At 65.9% G+C, this 26,776-nt stretch overlaps 3 protein-coding genes across 9 annotated transcripts in view; 2 read left to right on the forward strand and 1 right to left on the reverse strand.

The window, feature by feature from the left end:
• YIF1B (Yip1 interacting factor homolog B, membrane trafficking protein) lies at positions 1-21,057 on the reverse strand. 6 transcript variants are annotated; one of them, XM_073322322.2, is made up of 11 exons: positions 20,818-21,057; positions 12,377-12,600; positions 12,044-12,148; positions 11,309-11,387; positions 10,732-10,789; positions 9,592-9,747; positions 9,098-9,191; positions 8,602-8,753; positions 2,434-2,565; positions 1,212-1,256; positions 1-809 (listed from the first exon to the last, which is right to left on the reverse strand). In XM_073322322.2, the coding sequence occupies exons 2-11, from the start codon at positions 12,563-12,565 to the stop codon at positions 788-790; spliced, it is 1,032 nt and encodes a 343-aa protein (XP_073178423.1). In that variant the 5' UTR covers positions 12,566-12,600; positions 20,818-21,057; the 3' UTR covers positions 1-787. The 6 variants fall into 6 exon arrangements, with proteins under 6 accessions (XP_073178423.1, XP_073178422.1, XP_073178419.1 ...); XM_073322321.2 differs by lacking the exons at positions 1,212-1,256; positions 20,818-21,057 and adding exons at positions 1,172-1,211; positions 14,206-14,315; XM_073322318.2 differs by lacking the exon at positions 20,818-21,057 and adding an exon at positions 14,206-14,315.
• Positions 3,987-6,915, forward strand: C23H19orf33 (chromosome 23 C19orf33 homolog). Its single transcript, XM_073322330.2, has 4 exons — positions 3,987-4,607; positions 5,356-5,420; positions 5,653-5,721; positions 6,629-6,915. Exons 1-4 carry the CDS (start codon positions 4,586-4,588, stop codon positions 6,731-6,733), a joined length of 261 nt encoding a protein of 86 aa, XP_073178431.1. The 5' UTR covers positions 3,987-4,585; the 3' UTR covers positions 6,734-6,915.
• The window catches only part of KCNK6 (potassium two pore domain channel subfamily K member 6), an 8,209-nt gene continuing 1,872 nt past the window's right edge, over positions 20,440-26,776 (forward strand). For both annotated transcript variants that reach the window (XM_073322316.2, XM_073322317.2), the window contains exons 1-2: positions 20,440-21,076; positions 25,348-25,743. In XM_073322316.2, coding sequence (XP_073178417.2) covers positions 20,767-21,076; positions 25,348-25,743 — 706 coding nt within the window. In that variant the 5' untranslated portion in view covers positions 20,440-20,766. The remainder of the gene's footprint in view (positions 21,077-25,347; positions 25,744-26,776) is intronic.

Raw genomic sequence — 26,776 nt, forward strand, 5'->3', positions numbered from 1 at the left:
TTGGTGCCAAAGCTTTTATTTACACAAGACCCCCATGGGTCGTGGAGGTGTCCAGGCCACACCACCTGGCTGTGTCGCCTCCTCAGCCCCCTGGGGGCTCCTCTGACAGTGGAGGGGACCAGTCCCCTAGGTCTTTGATGCCCATGGAGCAGGGTCCTGGGCAGAAGTCTCCACGCCCACAATTGCTCCCTGGTGCCCATGGGGGGCAGAGCAGAACTGAGAGCAGCCCTGAGGCTGCTCTAACTGCAGGGCCCAGCACAAAGGTGTACAGCGGCCTGCACCCCTACAGGGGCTGGCTAACGGCCTTGTGCCTCCCGCAGCAGCTAGCTCCATATTCGCCCTAGCACACAGGGCAGAATCCCTGGAGGCCCCACAAAGGGGAGAAGAACCCAGGTGTCCTGGCTCTGGATCCCAGCCATGGCCCAGGCTGCCTGCACTGAGCCTGCAGCACCAGGCTGCCTCTGTACCTCAGAGCAGGGGGAAAGGGGACAGCGTCTGTGTGCCCCTGCCACGCTCCAGCAGCTGGGCAGAGTTCTGGCCCGATGCCCTGGCCCGTGGCCAGGGTTCAATATGGTGCCCGGCTGGCTTCCTGCAGCCTGCGCTGGTTCTGAGCCTGGCGGGGGCACGTGGCTCATGGGGGCGGCAGCAGGAGCCTCCTACCCTGGGATCCCCGCCTCTGACCTCCTGGCTCTGCAGTGGCCGAGCATCCTCCAGCCGCCTGGGGGTTCCTGCTGGCCAGGGACCAGCTGTGTGCTCGTCTTCCCCAGCTGCTGTGCTGGGAGCAGGTCTACAGCTGGCCAGGCCCAGCGCTGCTAGGAGATAAAGCCTGGGTCAGAGACGTTCGGCCCCTTGTGCTCCCGGAGCTGCAGAGCTGGATCTGGATCAGGCCCAGCCCTGCTGCTGTTAGCCGGACCATGAGCAATAGGGGGTCCCACCAGCTGTGCAGCCCTGGACACAGCCTCAGGTCTCCCCCCCAGAATCACCCCAGCTTAGCGCTTGGCACAGGCCTGTTCTGCTGCCCTCGGGGGCCAACAGGGACTGTCTTTGCCAGGCAGGGGGAACGGTCCCAGCTGGGAGCCCCTGCTGCGTCCGCTGGCTCGGGGCTGTTCCTGGCCAAGCAGCCTGGGACCCAGGGAGTTCACACAGCAAAGGCTCGGTGCCGGTTCTGTACCTGAACGGCTGGGCGGGGCCTGGAACCAGCCGGTGCTCACCTGACGAAGACGTAGAGCATATGGCCTGGGTCAGAGACGAAGACCCTGCAGGAGGGAACAGTCCGTCAGCCAGGGCCAGCGGGCCATCCCCCTGGCCTCTGGGCCCCACCAACCTGTACTTTCCTCCCGGCCTCCCTGGGGGTCAGTCCCCCTTTCACACAGATGGAGCTGCCCCAGGGGGTGGTGTCAGCGGAGGTGGTTCCTGAACCCAGCTCACGTGGGGCCAGGCCCGACCCTGCCTCGCTCTCCCCAGGGGGCCATGGGGCTTGGTCACAGGAGCAGCCTGCTTTCGAGGCACTGGCTCAAGCCCCGCCAGGTGCATGAGGCACCCGCTGAGGCTGGGGAGAGTCACGGCTAACCCCTGCTATCTATCGACTGCCATGGGAGGCAACTGGCCAGAGGGGTCTGAGCTTGGGGCAGGCTGAGAGCCAGGACTCCTGGGTTCTGTCCCTAACACGGGGAGGGGAGTGGGGTCTAGTGGTCAGAACAGGAGGGCTGGGAGCCAGGACTCCTGGGTTCTCTCCTTGGCTCTGGGAGGGGAGTGGGGTCTGGTGGTTAGCACAGGGGGACAAGGGGGGGCTGGGAGCCAGGACTCCTGGGTTCTCTCCCCCTGTGGATTCCCTGCCTGCAGCTCAGGCCGCTCTCCTGTTACTTAGGCCAGTTCCGCTCCCGGCCTGGGCCCCTCGCCAGCTCCGCTCCCTGCCTGGGCCCCTGCCGTGGGGGGGGGAGAGGCAAGGGAGATGCTGAGTCACTGGGGAGCAGCCAAGCCCCGTGTTGCACCAGAGTCAGTGAGCAGCCTTGGGCACCCTGCAGAACTGGCCCCTCTCTGGGCAAAGAGCTGGGGAGGGAGACAACTGGCAGGTGGGCCCAGGGCCACCCTGACCCCTCGTAGCTCTACCCTGGGGCAGGGCACTTTGCACAGAGTCTGGGGTGGAGCTGGGAGAGAACCCAGGCGTCCTGGCTCCCAGCCCCCTGCTCTGACCATCTCCCAGGCAAGGTTACCCGGGATTAACCTCTTGTGCCACTCTTGGGGTTTGCTCAGCTCCTACCAGCTGGGGGTCCCGCTGAGCCGGGCCCTGGGCACCCCAGCTGGGGGTGGGGGTGGGGGGAGAGTTCAAGGCCCATGGGCGGCTGTGTGTGTGGAGGTGACAGGCGGCTGGCCTGGCTGGGGGTGCTCACATGGCCCTTGCCCTGGCCCAGACGGCCCCCCCGCGGGACTCACCGCTCCCCCCAGTGGTAGAAGGCTCGGTCCTGGTAGAAGTTGCACAGGAAGAGCCAGAGGCTGATGGTCTCCATCCAGAAGATGACGAAGAGGAACCAGAGGGAGGAGAGGAGGAAGAGCTCACACGCCATCCTGCCAAGGGCAGAGGGAAGGTGCTGGGACGGGCAGCTCCGCACCCCGGGCTGGGGGCAGGGCGCCAAGCCCGCACCAGGCAATGGCTGGGGGCCCAGCACGCAGCCCCCAGCTTCGCACAGGGAGCGAGGCCCGAACCGGGGCCCCTTCGAGGGCGCTACCAGCGCCTGCCTACGCGTGTGCTCGCACGTGGCCCCAGCGTGTGCGGGGCGCTCTGCCCGCCCCAGGCTGGCGGCTCTGTGCCGCCCTGGGAGCTCTCCCGGCCCCGAGCCGGGGGGCGGCGCTGGGGCAACCGGGTCGTGGGGTCGCAGGCTCCAGCGGGACCCCCGGCCTCGCGCTTCACAGTCGGGGCTCGCGGCCCGGAGGCCAGGGCAGGAGACCAGCGGGGCTCAAAGGGGATTAACAGGGAGGCGGGGGGGTCTCTGGCAGCAAGCGGCTTCCAAACCCCTTTGCACCCGGGACAGGGCGATCGACAGGGGCCCGTGGGGCGGCCCCGTGACCCAGCACTGATGCCCCCCGGCAGCCTCGGGCACGGGGGCGGTGGGGGGAACGCTGCGGCCTGGGGACAAGGGAGGGTGGGAGGGGACAGGGGGACTTGCGGCCCGAGAGGGGTTCGTGCTCCCGACCCCAGCTGCCCTCGCACCAGGGCACAAACACACACGTGCCAAAGGGCGTCACACGAGCGTCCTCACCGAGCGCACCAGGGACACGCGCCGACCCGGGGCAGAAAAACACAAACCGGCCAGTCAGGTGCCCCCCCCCCCGCCCTGCTCTCCGCTCCCGGGCTCCCCCCGCCGGTGCCCCCCACCCCCAGCCCCGCCCTCCGCTCCCGGGCTCCCCCCGCCGCCCCCGCCGGTGCCCCCCACCCCCAGCCCCGCCGCTCCCGGTCCTGGGCTCCCCCCGCCGCCCCCGCCGGTGCCTCCCCCCCCAGCCCTGCCCTCCGCTCCCGGTCCTGGGCTCCCCCCGCCCCTGCCGGTGCCCCCCACCCCCAGCCCCGCCGCTCCCTCCGCTCCCGGTCCTGGGCTCCCCCCGCCGCCCCCGCCGGTGCCCCCCACCCCGCCGCTCCCGGTCCTGGGCTCCCCCCGCCCCCGCCGGTGCCCCCCACCCCCAGCCCCGCCGCTCCCTCCGCTCCCGGTCCTGGGCTCCCCCCGCCGGTGCCTCCCCCCCCAGCCCTGCCCTCCGCTCCCGGTCCTGGGCTCCCCCCGCCCCTGCCGGTGCCCCCCCCCCAGCCCCGCCGCCCCCTCCCCTCCCGGTCCTGGGCTCCCCCCGCCCCTGCCGGTGCCCCCCCCAGCCCCGCCGCCCCCTCCCCTCCCGGTCCTGGGCTCCCCCCTCCCCCGCCGGTGCCCCCCCCAGCCCTGCCCTCCCCTCCCGGGCTCCCCCCCCAGCCCTGCCCTCCGCTCCCGGGCTCCCCCCGCCGCCCCCACCGGTGTCCCCTCCCCCTCCCCCGGGCCTCACTCACCCGCGGCACCGAGCGGGACCCGGGAGCAGCGGCGGCCTCTGGCTCCGGGATCCCCAGACCCGCTCGGGCTCCGCCTCCCCTGGGTCCTAGCGCCGCCCGCACCCCGGCGGGCGCTGAAACCGCCCAGGGGGCCGGCAGGTTCCCCGCCCCCCCCGCTGTAAAACTCCGGCCAGGGGGCAGCCCCCGGCACAGGACCCCGCAGGGGGTAACTCCCCGGCTGCTGCCCGGGGGCCAGGCCCGGGAGCCCCCCCCAGGGCGCGGCGTCGGCTCTGCCCTGGGCCCCGGCGAGTGTCGCGCCCCCCCGGGCCCTGTGTGAGACCCGCCGGCCTGGTGGGTTGGGGGGGGGCGGGAGCCCGGACGCCTGGGTCCCCCCCCCCCGCGCTGTCTGCGACACGCTGGGCCGCAGGCGGGGACGAGGCGTTTGCACCCAGAGCGGGGGGGGGTGACCCCCCTCCCACCCCCAGCCGTGGGGCGCGGCCGGGCATAAGGTCCGCTCGGTCCCGCCCTGGAGCTGCCCATAAAACCCCGCCCGGCCCGGCCCCGCCGCGACTCGGGAGCGTAATGGACTGTAACCGGGCAGCAGGTGAGCTGGGAGCCCCCCCAGGAGCCAGGAACCCCCCGGGGCAGAGACCCCCTAGAGAGTCCCCCTCAGGAGCCAGGAACCCCCCCGGGGCAGAGACCCCCTAGAGAGTCCCCCCCAGGAGCCAGGAACCCCCCGGGGCAGAGACCCCCTAGAGAGTCCCCCCCAGGAGCCAGGAACCCCCCGGGGCAGAGACCCCCTAGAGAGTCCCCCCCAGGAGCCAGGAACCCCCCGGGGCAGAGACCCCCTAGAGCCCCCCCCAGGAGCCAGGAACCCCCCGGGGCAGAGACCCCCTAGAGCCCCCCCCAGGAGCCAGGAACCCCCTGGGGCAGAGACCCCCTAGAGGCCCCCCAGGAGCCAGGAACCCCCTGGGGCAGAGACCCCCTAGAGCCCCCCCCAGGAGCCAGGAACCCCCCCCTGGGGCAGAGACCCCAGGAGTGCCCACGGGGGCCAGCCCTCCCCCAGCAGAGACCCCGGGAGCCCACCCCCCCAGGCAGAGCCACCCCAGGGTCCAGTCTTCCAGGTTCCCCCTGCCAGTGCTGAGTGGGGGCCCCCAGCGCTCCCCAGGCTGGGGGGCGGGTAGGCGCGGAACAGGGCCCAGTGCTGGGCGCTGCAGGGGCGGGGGAGAGACACCAGCAGCCCAGCACAGGGGCCCTGCCTGCCCCGCTTCCTGACCCCTGTGCCCCATAGCCATCCATGGGAGAGGGCTCTGGGCTGGGCACAGCCTGACCCACTCTTCTCTGCCCCGCAGCTGTTGACCCGGACCTCAAGAAACATGAGGAAGGGAAGAAAGTGGGGCACCCCACCAAACACAAGGTATGGGGGGGGCAGGATTCAGGGAGCCAGGGTGGGGTCAGGGCAGGAATCAGGCCCCATGTCTGGGGGTGCTCTGGGTGGGGGAGGGGTAACCACTCAGGGTGCCTGGATGGGGGGCACCTGCTCTGGGCATCCCCCCATGCCCACTGCAGCGCTGACTCTGCTGCAATGCTGGGGGGGGCCCTGGGCCTGGGTGGGGCCTGGGCAAGGCTGAACCTCGTCTCTCTCTCAGGACGAGCACGGATCCTCCTCCGACTCCAGCAGCAGCTCCAGTGAGAGCAGCGGGGAGCACCATGGCAAGGTAGGGGGTGAGGGGCCAGGACCCCCCGGGGGAAGGGCTGAGATAGGCACCCTCCTGAGCAGCTCTGCCAGCCCAGCCTCCTCCTCTCCCTCCCCCAGCGCCTGCTGCTGGCACCATTGCCGGGGGGTTCTGGGGTTCCCCACAGTAGGGAGGGGACAAGGGGGCTGAGCGTTAGAGGAGGGGGGTCGACACTGGGAGCCAGGACTCCTGGGTGCTCTTCCTAGCTCTGCCCTAGCCCCATGCAGTGGGGATAAGGAGAGCCCCCCATGCCAGGGGAAGGGGGCGGGTCTGTTCCCCACCCAGGTGCCAAGGGCCCCCTGCCAGCAGACAGCCCCACAGCCTGTTCTTGCTGGGAGGGTACATGGCCAGCAGCCCCTGCAGGGAGCCCGGTTCCTGGCTCCCCTGGCCCTGTTTGCCCAGGTCTGGGGGCCATCCCAGCCCCCCAAGGGCACTTGGCAGCTCTGCTGCCCGCACACTGATAACCACAGGGCTGTTGGTGCCCCGCGGCCCAGCCTGGGGCTAGAATCCAGCCTCTGCTGCTGTCAGGGCCAGAGGGTGGGACCCGCAGCCCCCAGGGCGGGCACGGCCCCAGCTGCTGGGCAGAGCAGGGCTGGGACTGGCTGCAGAGAGCAGCTGGCACTAGCAGGCAAACACGGTCCTGGAGGGTCAGGGCCTGGGCCTGATCCACCAGGGAACAGAGGTGGATCACAGCAGCAGAGCCTTGGAGATTAGAGACCCCAGGGGACCAGGTGCTACCCCACCGCAGGAGACCGCCCCGCTGCAAGCTCTGTCTGAACACACCAGCCGCAGGGAGGAGGGAAACCGAGGCTTGTGCAGGCCTGGGACAGAGCTGGGCTCTTGGGGAGCCCAGGTCCTTCCCCCCCTTACCCCAACGCTCTCCCTGCAGCCCCACTGCCCAGGCAACGAGCACAAGAAGAAGAAGAAGGAGAAGAAGCTGAACAAGGAGAAGAAGCCGCAGAAGGAGAAGTCCAAGGAAAAGAAGAGCCACTGATGCCAGCACCAGGACTGGCTGCGTCTGGCCCACACTGCACACCTGGCGCTGGGCAGAGACCCGGCCCGAGAGCAGGGCTGGGAGGAGAACCAGCAGCTCAGCCGGGCACCCGCTGCCCTTATCTGTCCCTTTGGAGCCTGCCCTTTGGAGCCTTAATTGGAAATAAACAAGGGTGGGTCTGAGCTTGCCCTGCGGATGCTGTGTGAGGCAGGGGATTATTAGCCTGCCCTAACGAGCAGGAGCCTAGGGCAGGGCCAGCCCAGGCAGCTTCCTCCAGGTGTGGCCTGACCCACAGAACAGGTTCTGAAGGGGTCAGGAGAAGGTGGCAGGAGGTGCTCTCGGCCCCACCTGCAGGGAAGGGAACAGCAGCTTGGCAGGTGGCCCTGGGGAGGCAAGCGGCCCCCAGCTGCAGAAATGTGGAGCAGTTCCAGGCTCTCCAGCTTCCTGCCTGCACTGCAGCAGATCTGGTGTGTGACAAGCCAGCCAGTTGTGGCAGGTGCTGGGGAGCAGCTGCCCCACTCAGGGCAGGAGCAGCAGGGGCCAAAGTGTGGGGCTGGGGAGTAGCCGTACGCCCAGCCAGCTCCAGTGTGGACAGCAAATGGGTGCTGGTGCCCTTGGGGATGCTCCAATTGCGCTCCTGGGGGCCAGGCAGTCTCCCTGGGGTGTCCCTGTTGCTGGCTACGTGAGTGACCCCCCCCATGCACGCCAGCACACGGAGCCACCATAGCTACTGTTTATTGGCTTGTGGATACAGAGGCTCTAGGGGGTGGCTCAGGCCGCATGCAGCCCCGGCGGGCCCCGGCGAGGCAGCCCTAACATGGCCTGCCCCCCAGCCGCAGCAGAGTAACTGAGAAACCACCAGGCAGCAGCACACATGCATTAACATGCAGCCGGGGGGGTGGGGGTCTAGCAAAGCTGGGGGAGACCTGCCCAGGCATTAGCTGGAGCTGCAGGAAGCCAGCCCTGAAGGCCAGTGACAGGAGGCATTAGACCGGGCAGGGGGGGGCCTACGTAGCACCAGCCCAAAGGCCGTGTCCAGGGCAAGACTGGCCCCAGTGGCCTAGGCCCCAGCCTGGCAGCCACCCCCGGCCAACACCGAGAGAAACAAAAAACAGCTGTTGGTTCAAAATGGCCAGACAGCCAGACGTGCCCCCAGCACCCCGTGAGCCCTGGGCTGGTGCCGCCCAGCCTGGAGGTGGGGGCGGCTCTAGGCAGGAACGCAGGCTGGCATTTCACATGCAAAACTAGCCCCACCCCAGCAGCTTGGTGCAGAACCAGGCAGACCCCGAGGTGGCGCAGGGCTGGCCCACACGGAGCTCCAGGCAGCTGGTTCTTCACGGCCCTGCAGGAAGACAGCTGCCCACGGAGGAGGCACTGGAGGGTAAGGGACACCCCCACCCCTCAGACACTGCCCAGCTGAGGGTCCCACCCCTCCACAGACACTGCCAGGGCAGAGCCTGAGATCTCCCGAGCTGGTCCCCTTCTCAGAGACAAGTCACTTGGAATATGCCAAGCTCCAGCTGCCTCCCCCAAGGGCAGCGCCTCCCCCGTTGACAGCGAGATTCCTTCCACGCCCCAGACTGGGGCCCTTAAACAAAACCCTGCAGTGTCTCTTTACTAAAGGGCTAAACCCATCAGAGAGGGAACCCCGCCCCAGGATCCTGGCCAGGAGCCCCCCCCCCCCCCCCACACCCCGCTAACCCTAACACAAGGACGTCACCGCAGCACAAGCTGGAGCGGACACGGCGTTGTTTGACCCCCGCCATCAGCCTGCCTGTGAACAGGCCCCAGGCAGGGAGCGCGGCTGGGGAGCGAGGGGCAGGGTCCCGGGCAGCTGGAGAGGAGATGCATGAGGGAGGCCCCATCACCTGACGAGGTGGAAGGTCAGCCAGTACATGAAGAGCGGCTGCAGGGCGGCGATAGCCATGGTGAGGTACATGCGCAGCTGGTTCTTGGCCCCCCGCACCAGCACGCCCTCCGCAGCCGCCTCCGACAGGATCTTCAGCCGCAGCGTCCTGATCTGGGGGGAGAGGGGAGAGCGCTAGGCCAGGGCCTGGTGGGAGCAGCCCTGGGCCACTGGCCACATGGCACATGCTGCCGCTTCTTCCCCCCCCAGCCGTCCGAGCCCAATATACTGGGCACCGCTAGCCGGTTGGTCCCCAGGACAAGGGCCCGGCCTGGGACGCTCTCCTCAGCTCCCGCAGCCGGAGAGGAAACGCAGGGGAGACGCTGATTCCACGGGGCCCAGCACCAGCAGCGCAGTCCCGAGGTCAGAACCAGCCAAACCAGTAGCCAGCCCCAGAGCTAGACTCCACCCCGTGACTGACCCAGGCCACCTGTCCCCTTGCCGCAGCCAGCCCTTACCATGAAGACGAAGATGGAGAGGCAGCACCAACTCAGCAGCAGGTGGTAGCCAGTCTTGCCGAACAGCAGGCCGGACACGATGCCGACAATCATCCTGCCGCAGGAGAGGCATGAAGTGAGCGGGTGTGGGGTGCCACCCCTAGCCCTGGGGGTAGCAGAGCCGTGCCACCAGCACCCCCTCCCGTGCTAGGGCCCTGGCCCAGCACCCCACTGCAGCGTGGTCACTCACAGGCTGGGGGGGGAGGGACACGTTTCCAAACGCATCCCCCTGGCGCTAATTTAATTCGACAGAGATCTGGACCCACACCCAGAGTCAGGCCCCTTTAACTCCACACACTGCACATCTGCGTCAGCCCCAGAGCGCTGACCCCAGCCCCTCTGCCGCTCAGAGACTGGGACACGATCCCCTCTCCCTGCAGGGCACAGGGCTGGTCTCCTCCCCCCATTCGAGTGCGGTGGTTGCAGCTCCAGGCTGGGGAGGGGCCAGCACTCACCCGACGTACTTGTACCCCGAGAAGGCGACGAGGTCGATGGTGGTGAGGTCCGTGTTCACAGTCACCAGGTAGAGGCTCAGCAGGATGGCCAGCACCTCCACGATCAGCCAGGCCAGGGCCGAGCTGGCCTGCAAGCCCAGGATGTCGGGAGAAAACCTGCATTCGCACAGGGGTCAGGACGGTCAAAGGGCACCAGCTGGGACTGGGAGGGTCAAAGGGTGCCAGCCTGCCGATGGGCGAGTTCCTGGCAGCCTAGGCTTGGCAGGACCTACGACGCTTCCCATGCGGCCACCTCCCAGCCCCCCGGGGAGCCTGCAGGCCATCGAATGCCGGGCACCAGCAGCAGGGTCAGGCTGACCCCACGCCCTCCCTCTGGGCACGGAGACACGCAGAGAGCTCCTGTACTGCCGGCTAGAGGCCACCACAGGACGGTCTGCTCCAGGCACAGGAGCATGGCGTTCCCAACTGACATACCTGGGAAGGTGGGGCCGGTTCAGGCTGGGGTCCCCCCACTCCCACTAAAATTCCCCGCCTGGAGGGCATTCCTGGAAAGGATGTGGGCACTCAGCAGCTGCCAGTTTTACCCTGGTCAAGCTTCTGTTCACATGGATCAGCCTGACCTTTGGCGCAGGGTCTGAGAAAGCGCCCACCCCCAGCACGAGGCTGCTGCACCCCCACGCTCAGGAGAACCACACGCAGACGGGGCAGATCCGAGTCCTCAGGACAGCACAGACCCAAGGCTGCTGCTGCACCTGGGACATAGACACCAGCTTCTCCTGGCGCCAGTGGGTGCTCGCGCCACCCCTGCCCGCCCCACCCCCATTCCAACCCCTGCCCCAACTCCGCACCCTCCCTGTCCCTATTGGGCCCCTTCCTCAAATCCCCGCCTTGGCCCCCCCAGTGCACCACGTTCCCGCTCCTCCCGCCTCCCTCCCTCAGCTTGTTTCGCCATGAAACAGCTGTTCCGTGGCAGCAAGCGCTGGGAGAAGCAGGGAAGGCGCGCTCAGGGGGAGAGGCGGAGGTGAGCTGGCGTGGGGAGCTGCCAGTGGGTGCAGAGCACCCACCAAGTTTTTCCTGTGGGTGCTCCAGCCTCGGAGCATCCACGAGTCGGCGCCTATGCCTGGGGAGCACTCTCCTCACCTGTTCTGGGTTCCCAGTGCTAAGCCAGCCACCAGGATGTACGTGATGAAAGCCATGACTGCGAAGGAAAGAGAAACAAGCTGGTGAGTCCCAGAGTCACTGCTCTCATGCAGAGGGGACCAGTCCGGCCCAGAGGATAGGGAATGCATAGACCTCCTGAAAGAGCACATGGGAGATGCCAACCTGGGCTACTAAGCTGAGAGGGCTCCCAATGCCCACAGGAAACTCCGAGATGGTGGAGGGAGTAACTCTGCTGCCTTTACTCCCGAAGAGTTGGCAACAGCAGAATAATTCCCCCACCGTAGCCAGGCCGCTCAGCTTCCTCCTGTAGACAAGGCCTCGGAAACCAGGGAAGGTTTCAGGGAGCCAACTAATCTATATTGCTGCTCGGATCCACAGTGAACTGTGCAACTTTCAACCTCCCATGCAAGCACCCCTGAAAGTCAGGCCATAACACCCAGCGCCCAGTGCTGCATTGGCTAGGGACTGCGGGACTCAGCCTACAAGCCCGGAAGGACGAGGGCCTGCCCTCTGCACAGGGTCAAATCAGACCACACGCTGCTGCCCAGCAAGGTACCTGGAATGTAGAGATCAGGGGCGTTGATGTCAAACCGTGGTGCTACAGGTGTGTCCTGCTGGTATCGCACCTGCCAGTCCTGCCAAGAGACACACCTGTGAGGGGAACCCCAGACACCCGAGTGCTGCAGAGCCAGAAGGGGTGAGCTGGCAAGGGAGGGCAATCTCTGCATGGTGCCCATCCTCCTGAACCGGCCTCACGGTACGAGCCAGCCAGGAAGCTCGTTTAGCTTTAAACCCAGGCCACCCAGCGAGCGTCTCTTGGTGCGGCACTCAGCAACCAGGAGCCAGCGCCCCGGGGCCAATAGCCCTGCACTGGAGAGTCACTTATGTAGTGTGCGGGTCTGGGGGTGCTGCATCACCCTGAGCCCTGCCGGCAGCACAGCCCTACCACCAGCGTCCCCCCTCCCATGGGTGTTAAACACTACAGCAGAGTGGTTGTAAGGGGCTGCAGAATGGGCCCGGTGGAGTCAGACTGACCATCCAGAGAGTGTGCCCCACACCAGGGGGCGGAGCGGCCCTAGATGCGGACGACCCGCACAACCTTGTATGCGCACTCAGACTTAGGCGCCAGCTGATTTTGGAGGTGGATGGTGGAGGTGACGTCCTGGACTCTTCAATCCTCCATTTGAAGTTTGCAGGCTAAAGAGCCCTTTGCAACTCCCATCACCCAACCTGCTAACGAACAAGGCCGTGGCTCCAGTTACCCAGCTAGGTTCAGCCTTTCTGGGCTTACCTGGTGCATGAACGGGAAGAGAAGCAGCCCCAGCTTCTTGCCCACGTAGACAGTGTCCACGGCAAAGTAATATTTCAGCTTAGTCATGGGAATGAAGCGGTCAATCTGCAAGGAGAGGAAAGCAGCTCAGGGCACAGGGGGGCAGGGGTGTAGGATGGGGGGCCCCATGTGTGGGGGGGAGCACCAAGTGCAGAGCAGGGGGCATCACGAGGAGAGGGTAGGGTCAGAGAGAAGCAGCCACTCAGTCTTCTGTCTCAGCAACAGGACAAACTGGAGGCTGCGCTGTGGATGGGACGTCTCCCCCCGCTACCTTCCCCCTGGCCCCACACTCACGTTCTTGTCCACAATCTCCTTGCTGTGGCTGGCCAGGGTGCTGCCGTAGGCCATGGCGAAGCTGGACATGGGCTCAGCCAGGAAGGAGCCCTGTGCAGGGTAGCCCACAGGGGGGGACTGCGGGGCAGCGTAGCCCCTGCCCAGGGCGCTGGAGCTGGTGTCATCGAACAGCTGGGGAGGATCAGCCATGCTGGAGGAGGCGGCCGGCAGCCGGCGCTTGGAGGCTGCGGGAAGGAGACAGCAGGTGAGTTGGGGTGATGGGACCCCAGGGCACAGGGACTTGGCACAGGGGGGCACCCCCACGCGATCGGCTTAGAGGCTGGAGAAGCTGGCTCTCCTCAGCCCCTTCAGCCACGGGCCGCTCTGCTGGGGCTGCCCACGAGGGGCCCTCCAGCGATGCCGGCCATGGGGGGGTCCCCGAGACAGCCAGCCCCTGGGGACAGGGCGAGACCCCCCAACCTCATCCCACCAACGAGCTCGCAGGCAGCAACCGCCAAAGGCCACTGCAGGGAGGTGCCCCACGGCCAGGGGGCCTGAACCCGCCCCAGACACCCCCTCGCCGCCCCTCCCCCCCGAGACAGCCCCCGTCACCCCCTCGCCGCCCCTCCCCCCAGACACCCCATTCGCCGCCCCTCCCCCCCGAGACAGCCCCCGTCACCCCCTCGCCGCCCTTCCCCCCGGGCAGCCCCCTCGCCACCCCTCCCCCCCGAGACAGCCCCCGTCACCCCCTCGCCGCCCTTCCCCCCAGACACCCCCCTCGCCGCCCCTCCCCCCGAGACAGCCCCCGTCACCCCCTCGCCGCCCTTCCCCCCAGACACCCCCCTTGCCGCCCCTCCCCCCCGAGACAGCCCCCTCGCCGCCCCTCCCCCCCGAGACAGCCCCCGTCACCCCCTCGCCGCCCTTCCCCCCGGGCAGCCCCCTCGCCGCCCCTCCCCCCCGAGACAGCCCCCTCGCCGTCCCTCCCCCCAGACACCCCCCTCGCCGCCCCTCCCCCCCGAGACAGCCCCCGTCACCCCCTCGCCGCCCTTCCCCCCAGACACCCCCCTCGCTGCCCCTCCCCCCGGGCACCCCCTCACCGCCCCTCCCCCCCGAGACAGCCCCCTCGCCGCCCCTCCCCCCCGAGACAGCCCCCGTCACCCCCTCGCCACCCTTCCCCCCAGACACCCCCCTCGCCGCCCTTCCCCCCGGGCAGCCCCCTCGCCGCCCTTCCCCCCGGGCAGCCCCCTCGCCGCCCTTCCCCCCGGGCAGCCCCCTCGCCGCCCCTCCCCCCCGAGACAGCCCCCGTCACCCCCTCGCCGCCCCTCCCCCCAGACACCCCCCTCGCCGCCCCTCCCCCCCGAGACAGCCCCCTCGCCGCCCCTCCCCCCCGAGACAGCCCCCGTCACCCCCTCGCCGCCCTTCCCCCCGGGCAGCCCCCTCGCCGCCCCTCCCCCCCGAGACAGCCCCCTCGCCGCCCCTCCCCCCCGAGACAGCCCCCTCGCCGCCCCTCCCCCCGGACACCCCCTCGCCACCCCTCCCCCCCGAGACAGCCCCCGTCACCCCCTCGCCGCCCCTCCCCCCAGACACCCCCCTCACCGCCCCTCCCCCCCGAGACAGCCCCCGTCACCCCCTCGCCGCCCTTCCCCCCAGACACCCCCCTCACCGCCCCTCCCCCCCGAGACAGCCCCCGTCACCCCCTCGCCGCCCTTCCCCCCAGACACCCCCCTCGCCGCCCCTCCCCCCGTCACCCCCCCGTCACCCCCTCGCCGCCCCTCCCCCCGAGACAGCCCCCGTCACCCCCTCGCCGCCCCTCCCCCCGTCACCCCCCCGTCACCCCCTCCCCCACTGACGCTGCCGGAGCCCCCCGCCGGGGCCGCCATCTGGGTTCATCGCGCTCCGCCCCGGCGAACTGTCAGCCGGGCCTCGCTGCCGCTTTAAGGGAAGCCCCGCCCACTTAGGGCCAACCGACCAATTGGAGAACGGCACTGTTCGCAGGCGCCGCCAATCAGCGCGCGCCGCCGCCGCCCTACCAATCACGGGTCGGGCCGAGGCGTCACGTGCCGGGCCGCCGCCGCGCTCATTGGGCAAGCGGCGGGGGCCCGTTGCCCGGCGCAGTGTCGTGGCGCGTGCGTTGGACAATGCGCCGGAAGGTCACGTTGCCAAGACGCCGCGCTGCGTGTGCGGTCGCGCGACCCGAAATGCCCCGCCCCCCATCCCTGCCCAAGATGGCGACTGCGGGGCAGTCACGTGGCTGCACGTCCCTGTCCATGCCCCTTTCCAAGATGGCGGCCGGCTACTCTAGCTCAGGCTTTCCCCAGTGCTGTAGGCCCAGGCCCAGGAGCGCCCTTCGCCCCCAGGGCCTGGGGCTGGGACCCCATGGCTGGAGTCGCCCGCCCAGCCTGGGCGTCAGCTGGGCCCTGCGGGGCCGGGGCCAGCCCTGGGGGGAACCTGGGCCTGGGGCCTCAGGCCTCCCGAGAGGCCGAGGAGCCACAGTGGGCAGCCGAGCGCCCTGCCCCGGAGCCTGCAGGCCCCGGCCTGTCCCAGCCCAGCCCCAGAGCCTCCGAGCCCCCGCACCCCGACAGGGCACCCTGAGCGTGCAGCCGGCCCCCGGAGCCAGGCCGGCCAGGACAGCCGCCTCCCCGGCTCGCGCCGTACGACAGAGCCAGGCCGGCCGGGACGGCCGCCTCCCCGGCTCGCGCCGTACGACAGAGCCAGGCCGGCCGGGACGGCCGCCTCCCCGGCTCGCGCCGTACGACAGAGCCAGGCCGGCCGGGACGGCCGCCTCCCCGGCTCGCGCCGTACGACAGAGCCAGGCCGGCCGGGACGGCCGCCTCCCCGGCTCGCGCCGTACGACAGAGCCAGGCCGGCCGGGACGGCCGCCTCCCCGGCTCGCGCCGTACGACAGAGCCAGGCCGGCCGGGACGGCCGCCTCTCCGGCTCGCGCCGTACGACAGAGCCAGGCCGGCCGGGACGGCCGCCTCCCCGGCTCGCGCCGTACGACAGAGCCAGGCCGGCCGGGACGGCCGCCTCTCCGGCTCGCGCCGTACGACGGACCCAGGCCGGCCGGGACCACCGCCTCCCCGGCTCGCGCCGTACGACAGAGCCAGGCCGGCCGGGACGGCCGCCTCCCCGGCTCACGCCGTACGACGGACCCAGGCCGGCCGGGACTGCCGCCTCCCCGGCTCGCGCTGTATGACAGAGCCAGGCTGGCCGGGACGGCCGCCTCCACAGGCCACACCCCTCAGCTCAGGATGGAATGTGGTACGCTGGGACTCGCTGAGTTCTGGTTTTTGGGTCAAGCAGGAGCATTGCAAGCTGGGACCTGGCATTTCTGCAGACTTTGTGTCTGGACAGCATACAGCACATTGGTTCCGCCTGCATTATATACACAAACTCCTCGTTAGAGGGGATTGTTTGAGGCGGGTTCCTCTGAGCTCCAGGGCTAGGGAAGACAGGCAAAGGTGCGAGATAGAGTCTTTGATCTGGTGTTGCTTGAAAATAGCAGGCTCTGTCCAATACTTACCCCCTTGGTGGTGATACAAGGTGTTTCCTCCGTTCTCATAGGAACTGTGAGGCTGGGTCAGGCCTGGGGTCCACCTAGCCCACTAGCCCTTCTCCAGCCCTGGTATCCACTGTTGTGAGTCCAATGGAACTTGGAAGAGGTGAGAATGCCTTCAGTGGACCATTCTGCAACCTGCATCCACAGGGAAGTTCCCCCCAACTTCAGCCCACAAGGGGCTTTGCTGTGAGGGGTTTTAGGGGCATTACAGCTTCCTCTTTTTAGTTGAAAAGAGGAAACTTAAAATAGTGAGTCACAAACTGAAAACTCCACGTTTACCTGAGTTTCCATCACCCATGTTGGTATGAACACCACTTAACTTGAATTTATCAAATCCAGATTAACATTTAGTGCTGAAAGAAAAGGAGTACTTGTGGCACCTTAGAGACTAACCAATTTATTTGAGCATAAGCTTTCGTGAGCTACAGCTCACTTCATCGGATGCATACTGTGGAAAGTGGAGAAGATCTTTTATACACACAAAGCATGAAAAAATACCTCCCGTATTTTTTCATGCTTTGTGTGTATAAAAGATCTTCTACACTTTCAACAGTATGCATCCGATGAAGTGAGCTGTAGCTCACGAAAGCTCATGCTCAAATAAATTGGTTAGTCTCTAAGGTGCCACAAGTATTCCTTTTCTTTTTGCGAATACAGACTAACAGGGCTGTTACTCTGAAACCTGTCATTTAGTGCTGAGTAGCCCGTCCCGCCCGGTAAACACAGGTCGTTTAATGCCCATTTCTGAGGTTAATTGCCAAGCTTTGCAGGCCATCTCTCCTCTGTTCACAACTATCCACACAACTATCCAGTCTATCTGCATTTCAAAGAGGCAGCCTGGCTGCTCAGGAATTGAATGATGGGGGACGTGCTGTGTTTGATGCTGCTTCAGCTCTTTATCTTGACATTGTTTCCCAGGAAGGAGCTTCTGAAAGGAGATATGCTCAGTCAGGTCAAAGCCCAGGACCTTGCAGTGGGAATGCTTTCACCCGGGGAGAGCCTAGCAGGGCCTCAGAGAGCACACTAATGGGACAGGCATGGCACCATAGATAAACCAGCCCCTGTGCACAGAGTATGGGCTTATGACGGCTCCTCCTGTGCTGTGATTTTAATACCTTGGCCCAGGTGAACATGTGCTAAAGCCCATTGCCGGGTCTACACTTCGAGCAGTGAAGACACTACCCGTGCCCACAGGAGAGGTTCTCCCCATGCTGTAGGTGCTCCAGCCCCCCGGGGGGGTGTAGCTAGGTTGGTCACGCAATCACAGACATGAAGGTCGCTATCTTAAAACAAAAAAACTTGAAATCCAGACTCCAGCGAGAAACTGCTGAATTGGAATTCATTTGCAAATTGGATACTGTTAATTTAGGCTTAAATAGAGACTGGGAGTGGCTAAGTCATTATGCAAGGTAGCCTATTTCCCCTTGTTTTTTCCTACCCCCCCCCCATGTTCTGGTTTAACTTGGATTTAAACTTTGAGAGTGGTCAGTTTGGATGAGCTATTGCCAGCAGGAAAGTGAGTTTGTGTGTGTATGGAGGTGGGGGGGGGTGTGAGAAGGCCTGGATTTGTGCTGGGGGTGGCCCACCTTGATTATCATGCGCATTGTGGGGAGAATGGTCACTTTGGATGAGCTATTGCCAGCGGGATAGTGAGTTTGTGTGTGTGGTTTTTGGGAGGGGGGTGGGGGGTGAGAGAACCTGGATTTGTGCAGGAAATAGCCCAACTTGATTGTCATGCACATTGTGTGGAGAGTTGTCACTTTGGATGGGCTATCACCAGCAGGAGAGTGAATTTGTGGGGGGGGGTGGAGGGCGAGAAAACCTGGATTTGTGCTGGAAATGGCCCAACTTGATGATCACTTTAGATAAGCTATTACCAGCAGGACAGTGGGGTGGGAGGGGGTATTGTTTCATGGTCTCTGTGTGTATATAAAGTCTACTGCAGTTTCCACGGTATGCATCCGATGAAGTGAGCTGTAGCTCACGAAAGCTCATGCTCAAATAAATTGGTTAGTCTCTAAGGTGCCACAAGTACTCCTTTTCTTTTTGCAAGTACAGACTAACAGGGCTGTTACTCTGAAACCATCCTGCAGCAAAAACTTCAGGACCAGACTTCAAAGAGAAACTGCAGAGCTGCAGTTCATTTGCAAATTTGACCCCATCAGCTCAGGATTAAACAAAGACTGTGAATGGCTCGCCAAGGACAAAAGCAGTTTCTCCTCCCTCAGTGTTCACACCTCAACTGCTAGAAGAGGGCCTCATCCTCCCTGATTGATCCTCGTTATCCCTAGCCTGATTCTTGCTTGCATATTTATACCTGCCTCTGGAAAGTTCCAGGACATGGATCCCACGAAGTGGGTATTCGCCACGAAAGCTCATGCTCCAATACGTCTGTTAGTCTACAAGGTGCCACAGGACTCTTTGCCACTTTTACAGATCCAGACTAACACAGCTACCCCTCTAATACATGAGTTCCTGTAAGGCTCAGTCAGGGCCCCCCCTCTCCAGGGTCATGACACCCCTGGGGGCCCCCAGGACAAATTGCAGGGGGCTGCCAAGGGCTGGGATAGTTCCTTGCGAAAGCTGCCCAAACTGGACTTTCCTGGTAGGTGGCTCTGGCCCAGACGGAGCAATTTCCAGAGTCACATCTGCAGTGTAAGGAGCCGATGGCAGAGGGACGAGGGCTCTCACCTGCTCCCCTATCCCTTGTCCCTCCTTCCCACAGGGTCGAGCTGGTTCCTCTGTGTTTTGTTCAGATGGTGACTTTGGACTGGGATTTTCTAAACTGCCTGGGGGTTGGGAATGGGGCGCTAGGTTCCTTAGGATGTTTTGAAAAATTCAACCAGTAGGTGGGAGACAGCAGCCTCAGCGTTACTGGGAACAGGGGAAAGAGGATGTGCCCCAATGCCCTCTCTCCTGCACCCCCTGCCAGTTCCTCTACCCTGCTGGGCCTTCCCTCCTGGCAGCTCCCTTTGCCCGCTCCTCTTCCAGGAGTGCCCCTTATGCCCAAAGCAGCTTCCTGGCGCATTCAGGCTCTGACCTCCTGACCCACCAAATCCCTGTCCCCATCCTGGGCTGGGTTCGCTTTGCAGTTTGTGCTGTGCTGGCCTGGCCTGGCCTGGCTGATGACCTCAGAACAAGCCCTGGAGCAGGAATGCTGTTATCAGCTGGGCATGGTTCACTCCACGCTGCTCAGCAAGGGGGCTAGGGCAGGGTCCCTGCCTAGCACCCCCCTTCCCACAGTTGCTCAGCAGCCTGAGAGGATGAAGAGGGGGAAGGGGGTTACACAGGGACAAAGCTCCCTCAGAAGATCCGGAGAACACCCAGGGCTGAATCTCCTCCCGTCTGCACCAGTTTTACCCCAGTGCAATTTCACTGACCTTGGCTGCTCCACTCCCAAGTTACCCTGGTGCCTGACCCAGACTGCACAGATCAGGGAACAGATGGGGGGTGGTGAGTCAGAGGGAACCACTAGAAACAACGAGGAGGCCTCGTGGCACCTTAGAGACGAACACATTGATTTGGGCCTAAGCTTTCGTGGGCTAGAACCCACTTCATCAGATGCATGGAGTGAATAAGACAGGAAGCCGTATACATACGTGTACGTATGCAGTACATGAAAAGATGGGAGTTGCCTGGCCACGTGGGGGATAAGCGCTAACGAGGCCAATTCCATCAAGCTGGACGTCGCCCATTCCCAACAGTTGACAAGAAGGGGTGAGTAACAACCCAGGGAAAATTACTTTTTGGAGTGACCTAGCCACTGGGGTACTACTGTCACCCAGCAGGTGACCCCTGAGCTGCTGATCCTGCCTGCAAAGACGTGAGACCTGATTGGTGTGAGAGCCCCCCAGGGCAGAGACAGGGTGCTGAGTTACAGTGTGTTTGTGTGTGTGTTAATGTCACCCATATGCTATTTACTGTGCACAAGAGAACAAGTCTTGCGAGACAGAGATGCCCTTGTTCCAGGCTCACTGCACTGGCTTGGGGGGGGGGGGAGTGAGGGGGAGTCCATGCACCCATCTGTGTTAAAACCCATGTCACTTGATTACACGTCTCCTCCCACTGGCCAGACTCCAGAGTGGCTTTCAGAAAGTTTCAGGCTTTTCTCCCTTGGAGGAGAGCGGGGCCTCGTGCTCAGAGCCAAGACTCCTGAGTTCTATTCCCAGCTCTGCTGCTGGCTCTGTCCTTGGACCAACCCCCTGCCTCAGTTTCCCCAGTTGTGGAATAGGAACAGCAGTGACCTGTTTCCCCGGAGGGATGGGAGGCTTGGTCCCTTGTCTGTGAAGTGCTTTGAGATCCCTATCGGAAAGGAGCCGGAGAGCAGCCAAGGATGAGCGGGGAGGGGGCACGGGGGGAGGTCGGTGCATGTGGCCCCTTCCTCCCTCCCCCGGCAGGGACCAGGCTCCTGCCTGGCCCTGGAATCCGCCTCCGCTCCGGGGAATCCCCTGGGGTCCCCCCGAGACCAGGCGGGGCCCCGAGTCCCAGCCCGCCCCGCTGGGCGGGGCTTGTCCCCAGCCTAAGAAGCCGCCGGGCGGCAGGCAGGGGTCGCTGCGCGGCCGCTCGGGGACCGGCCCGGCGGGTCTCTGGGTTCGGGGCTCGCTCCGGGGAGCCGGCGGCAGCAGCAGGAAGCTCCGCTGGAAGGACACGTAGCCAGGGGGAGAGCAGCGGCCGAGGGGCTCCGGGCCCCCCCGTTCCCTGGGGCGCACCGAGGGCTCTGCCCGGGGGGCCCCGGGTCTCCCCTCCCCGCCGTCCTCCTCCTCCGGGGGCCCCGGGTCTCCCCTGCCCGCGGGGCGCTCCGGGCTGCGCTCTCCCCGCCCGCGCCCAGGGCGCACGGGGCTCCGGCCGCGCCATGAACCGCTGCGCCGTGCTGGGGCTCTGCCTGGTGGGCTACGCGGGCTACCTGCTGCTGGGCGCGCTGCTCGTCTCCGCCATCGAGCGCCCCTACGAGAGCCGGCTGCGGGCCGAGCTGCGCTCGCTCAAGGCCGCCTTCCTGCGGGCCAGCCCCTGCCTGAACGAGAGCGCGCTGGAGCGCTTCCTGGAGCGGGTGCTGAGCGCCAACCGCTACGGGGTGTCGGTGCTGCGGAACGGCTCGGCCGGCGCCTCCAACTGGGACTTCGCCTCCGCCTTCTTCTTCTCCAGCACGCTGGTCACCACCGTGGGTAAGCGCCCGCGCCCGCCGCCCCTGCGCGCCCCCTCGCCAGCCGGAGCGCCCCCCCGCCCAGCCGGAGTGCCCCCTCGCCAGCCGGAGCGCCCCCCTGCCCAGCCGGAGTGCCCCCTCGCCAGCCGGAGCGCCCCCCTGCCCAGCCGGAGCGCCCCCCTCCGCTGCGCGCCGCCCTCCCCAGCTTCCCCCGCCGGGGCCGCCGCCCCCAAACAGCGCGTGAGTCTCTCGGTACCACCCCAGGCGCCCTGCGCTCCCCCGGGGCCCCCAGGAATGGGGTGTCCCCACCAGCTTCCAGACCATTGCGCCCATCCCCCGGGGGGTCCCAGGGCCGTGTCCCTAGAGCCCCCCAGTGATTTTAAACCCGCCCCAGTACACACGCGCCCTGTTCCCAAGCGCGTTAAAGCACCCAGGGCGAATCTCGTGCTTGGTTGGGAGTTTACAAATCCAGCAGCGTCGGGGGACTGGGGTGTGGGGGGGGGGGAGGGGACACGCAAATGTCACTCTCTGCTCGGGCAAGCGGGGGCTGTTCCCGATGGATGATGTCCGCCCCCCTCGGGCCGGGCCTGCCCAGAGCCGGAGCCAGCTGGAGAAACTTTCAGAAAGTTTGTTAAGTGTGTGAGGGAAAGTGCCTGAGCGCCCCTTTCCCCTCCCCCGCCCCGGTTATCAGAGTCCCCCCTCCCCCGGCTAACACAGCCGCCCTCTCCTCCCCCTCCCCCAGCTAACACAGCCTCCAGCTCAACCCACAAACCAAACATTGCCCCTCCCCACCACCGCACAGTGGCTCGGATCTGCCCCACCAGGCCCTGACCCACGGGGTTCTCTGCAGGGCCTAGAGTGGGATCGGGTTTGGAAAAGCATCTTAGCAGGGCGTTTGGCCATGGGGCATGTGCCCCTCTTCCTGCTCTGTGTGGGGAGGGGACCTGGGAGGTCTGTGCTGGGTCCATGGGGTGTTGCTGGGGGCCTGGGGTGTCCCTGGGCCGAGCTCCCTTAGGCAAGGCGGGTGCAGCTGTAACTCTGAGGCCCTTCTCCGAAGTGTCTGCTGGGCCTTGGAGTGACATGGGGTGTGAACGAGGCGCTGGGCCTGGTGACTGGGCTCACGGGATGCTGCGTGCTGCCAGGGTGGCAGTGTCCCAACACCCAGGCAGCGCTCGCCTGGACTCCTGCTTTGCACCTGCCGGAGCAGAGATCAGGTCTGGGCAGGGCCTGCTGGGCCCCTGCCAGCTGTCAGAAGCAAAACTGACTGGAGAAGGTCTCTGGGCTGGTGTCGGCTGGGCTCACTGGGCCGGCTTCTTTGGGCGCTGGCTCCGGGCCCTGGGTGATGGTGACGGAGTGGCCATGCCAGGGACTTCCCCCATGCTAGGACTCTGGGACTGGCCTTGTTCCTCCGCCAGGAGCCTCAGCGAGATCCCGCTCCTGCCCTGGGAGGGGTGTGTAGGGGGGTATATTGTGAAATGCTCCCCGGGGGGGCTTCTGAACGCTGCTTTGGAAGAACTGGTTGCACCCCCACCCCCAATCCGGCACCTGGGCGCCAGATGACAAGGAAAGTGAAAGTGCAGAGTTAGCAGCTGGAGCCCAACCCTCCCCCTCCATCCTGGTCTAGTTCCTCTCTCTCTCTCTCTCTCTCTCCCTCTCTCTCTCCCCCCCCTCCCCCCCCAGGCCCTTGCGGAAATCCTAGAGCACAAAGGTGCTCCTGAGTGGGGAGGGGGCTGGCTGCTGGGCCTTGGATCCCCTGTGGGGCCTTAGCTTCAGAGATTCCTGGCCTGGCCTACACCAGGGCCAGCAGCCCCCGGTGCTCAGACTGGTCCATGTGGCCGGACCCCCAGCCCAGTGGAACCCTCCTGCCCTCCCTGGCTTCCGACAGGCTTTGGATCCAGCCCTAAATAAACAGGTCTCTCAGGTCGGCAGGTCCTGGGGTGGGCACATTGGTGCTGATTACAGCTGGGTCCAGCCAGGATCCAGCCAGAATCCCTGCTCCCCAGCCTGGCCCCCTCCCCTCATCTGGGAGCTGGGAGTCTCTGCCCTAGAGAGCTGCTGCTCTAACCACTAGGCCCCCTCCCCTGCCAGCACTGGGGATGGAACCCAGGAGTCCTGGCTCCCAGCCCCTGCCCCCTCACTGAAACCACTAGCCCACTCCCCTGCCAGTTCTGGGGACGGAACCCAGGAGTCCTGGCTCCCTGATGATCCCATACAGCTCAGTTAGTCCTTCAGATGTTTAGCCCAAAGGGGTGACAGCTGCCTCTGGCTCATGGGACTCGTGGGTCCGGGCCGCCCTGCTGGCTGTCCCGGGGGAAGTCGTGGCTGGCCCCATGCGCTGTTAGAAACGCTGAGCCAGCTGCTGGCTGGCTGGCCAGGAAAGGAAAGCGGGTCCCAGCCCGGCTGAGCACTGCTACGCTCCTGACAGTGCCGAGCGCTCCTGACAGACAGGGCTGGCGGCATGGGGCTCTGGAGAGCTGCCCAGACGCTGGCTCTTTCCCCGCCCCTGTACTGGGTGTTGTGAGCCAAGCCCTGGCAGGGAGGGGGTTAACCCGGACATGAGCTGGTGCCTCTCCCCAGGGCTCGGGCATTCTGGCCCTGCCTGGGCCTGGCACCGAGCCAGGGAGTCCTGCTGCCTGCCAGGCCAAGAGCGTGTGCGTTACCAGCGCCTGGCCCCAGTGACGCCATGGGGGGGGCACAGCCCATGGGGCTCAGTGCCCAGGGGCTTTGCCACACAATCCCCTGGGTCTGGGTGCTGCCCGGTCCGGCAGCTCGGTGCCTTGGGGGGGCCTGAGGCAGCTGTGTGTCCCCACAGCTGGGCTGTCCCTGTCTGTCCCTGGGTACCACGGGGCACCTTCCTGAGCGCGACAGGTCCTGTGGTGCATCCCGCTGCGGGGGACGGGGGGGTTAGACATGCCCGTCTGTCCGGCCGTGTCGGTCTGTCTCCATGGGCTGGTGCTGAAGCTGAGACCTGCCTGGCTCCGTGCGTGTCAGGACATCAGCCCCTCTGCCCCACCATGGCCCAAGGATAGATTGAGCCGTCCTGGCCCGCAGGGCACTCCCTGTGGGACCTCTGGGTCCCGAGGCAGCTGGCTAGCGGGGGGGATCCCTGGGCAGGGCTCACCCTGCCAGGGCAGGGAGGATGGGAGGCTCCGGTTGATGCAGAGCGAACTCTGACCCATGCCTGCCTTGGGTCAACACTCAGAGTAAACAGCTCCCTGGCAGCTGGGTGGGGAGTGGGCTGGGTTGCCTCCCCGGGGTGGGTGGACAAGGCCCTGACAGGCCGGCTCTGAGCTTGGGCATCAGCTCTGATGGTGGGGCGGGGGGGAGCAGGGCTGTCCCCAGTGACCCGGCTCCCCCATGGGATTCACCCCCACCGCACGGGCTTCCTGGTATTCGGCCCCAGCCCCTGGTGCAGCTGCCCCATAGTGCGGATGGGCTAAGGGGCCGGGCACTCAGCCTGTCTGGATCCTGGGGTAGGGGTAGGAAAGGCCTGGGGATGCGGCCATGGCAGGGGGGACGCGGGGCCAGCCCTGCCATGCTGGGGAGCCCTGTGGCTGCCACCCCGGTAGTGGAACTTTGGGGCAGCAGCTGCCCCGTCACCCAGTGCCTTCGCGGTGCGATTGGAGCCCCGAAGCGCCACTGGCTGGCTGCAGTAGTAGGCTGTTACCTGGTATGTCAGCCAGCCTGTGTCACTGTGCTCGGGCATCAGTAGATCCCGGATTGGGGCCTCTGGGTGCTACCATAAAACAGTCACTGGGCCTGGGCGAGACCCTCCCGCGCTTGGGGTCATGTGCAGCTTGCAGCCCCCCGCAGGGCCCTGGCTTTGCCTCTGGATTAGCGGCGGGTGCGGTGCTGCCCCCCACAATGGAGCCTTTCACTGCCCCCTGCAGCCGCCTGATTGCCCGGCTTAGAACTCACCAGGGCGTAAAATCTCATTACCCAGCTCCCCGCGCCGGAGCTGTTCCCGGAGCCGGCCTCACGCAGAGCCCAGGCACATGGGCTAGGGCGGGGATGAAGCCTGGGACCTGCCGGACGGACGGAGCCAGGGGCTGCACAGGGCAAGGCTGGGCTGGGACGCAGGACTCCTGGGTTATCTCCCCAGCTCTGGGAGGGGAGTGGGATCTAGTGGTTAGAGTGGGGGTGGGGGGTGGGAGCCAGGACTCCTGGGTTCTATCCCCAGCTCTGACACTGACCCCTGTGGGATGCCTTTGCCTGTCCGTGCCTCAGTTTCCCATGGGGGAGACCCCTACACACACATGGGGTAACATCATCTCCTCTGTGCCCTGCATCCAGGCTACGGCTACACCACACCGCTCTCGGACTCTGGCAAGGCCTTCTGCATCTTCTATGCCCTGCTGGGGGTGCCCTTCACCATGCTGGTGCTGACGGCCACGGTGCAGCGCCTGGCCCGGCTCTTCGTCCACCGGCCCCTCGAGTACCTGCAGCTGCGGTCGGGCTACAGCCATCGGGCGCTGGCCCGGGCCCACTTCCTGCTGCTGCTGCTGGCCGTGCTGGTCGCCTTCTTTCTGCTGCCGGCCGCCATCTTCAGCGCCCTGGAGGAGACCTGGAGCTACCTGGACGCCTTCTACTTCTGCTTCATCTCGCTGTGCACCATCGGGCTGGGTGACTACGTGCCGGGCGAGCAGCCCGGCCAGAAGCTGCGGGCGCTCTACAAGGTCTCGGTCACTGGTGAGCAGCGGGCGGGGGGAGGCCTGGGGGGGGCAGCTCCGTTGGGGGGGTGTCTCATGGGTGCGCTCCGAGCAAGGTCAGGCAGGACCCTCCTCCTGGTGCGTCTCCCCTCGGGGCGCCGGCACCAGGGCAAGGAGCCTGCTCGGCTCCGGCACCTCCCGGGTCCGACCTGGAAGCATTCAGCCCCCTGGTCCCCTGGAGGGACGCCTGGGGGAGCCTCGCACGCCCGCAAAGGGCCCTGCCCCCCACTCCCCAGTCAGCCGTGACTCAGCCAGCGTGGAAAACAGGTTTATTAGTCACCGGGAACACAGGGTAGGACAGAGCTCACAGGAAGCAGGAAGTTACAGCAAAGGCCATGGGCTTTCCACCACTCCCCCCACCGGCCTGTCCCAACCAGGAGACTGACCAGCCCCTGACACACCTGCTGCCCCTCCTCCTCCTGGGCAAACAAGTCACTGCCCCCCACCTCTCGCGGCAGCCACCTGGCTCCTGAGTCCTGCCAGACACCTGCCACCCTGGGTCCCTGCAAAAATCACACCCCCTTGTCCCACCACTGAGGTCTTTGTGTCAGACACAGAGGAAACAGAAGCACGCAGTGCTCATGCAAAACGTTACGGGAAACCCCCCCCTCACTTTGTCACAGGTGTCTAGGGGGCAGGTACCTGGGGGGGGTAGAGGGGGCCCCAGTAGCCCCACAGGGCACAGTCTGGGGAGACTTGGGTGCAGCATCGGTGTGTCTAGTAGAGTCATTTCAAGCCAGCTGGGCTGGTGCCCCGTGGGGACGGCTACATCCTGAACATTACCTAGGGTACACTGCTGTTTGGTGGGTTAGAGCTGGGGCCTGGGAGCCAGGACGCCTGGGTTCTCTCCCCGGCTCTGGGAGGGGAGTGGGGACTAGTGGTTAGAGCAGGGGGGCTGGGAGCCAGGACGCCTGGGTTCTCTCCCCGGCTCTGGGAGGGGAGTGGGGACTAGTGGTTAGAGCAGGGGGGCTGGGAGCCAGGATGCCTGGGTTCTCTCCCCGGCTCTGGGAGGG

This window comes from Lepidochelys kempii, chromosome 23 (assembly GCF_965140285.1).
Source record: "Lepidochelys kempii isolate rLepKem1 chromosome 23, rLepKem1.hap1, whole genome shotgun sequence".
NCBI classification, from domain to species: domain Eukaryota; kingdom Metazoa; phylum Chordata; order Testudines; family Cheloniidae; genus Lepidochelys; species Lepidochelys kempii.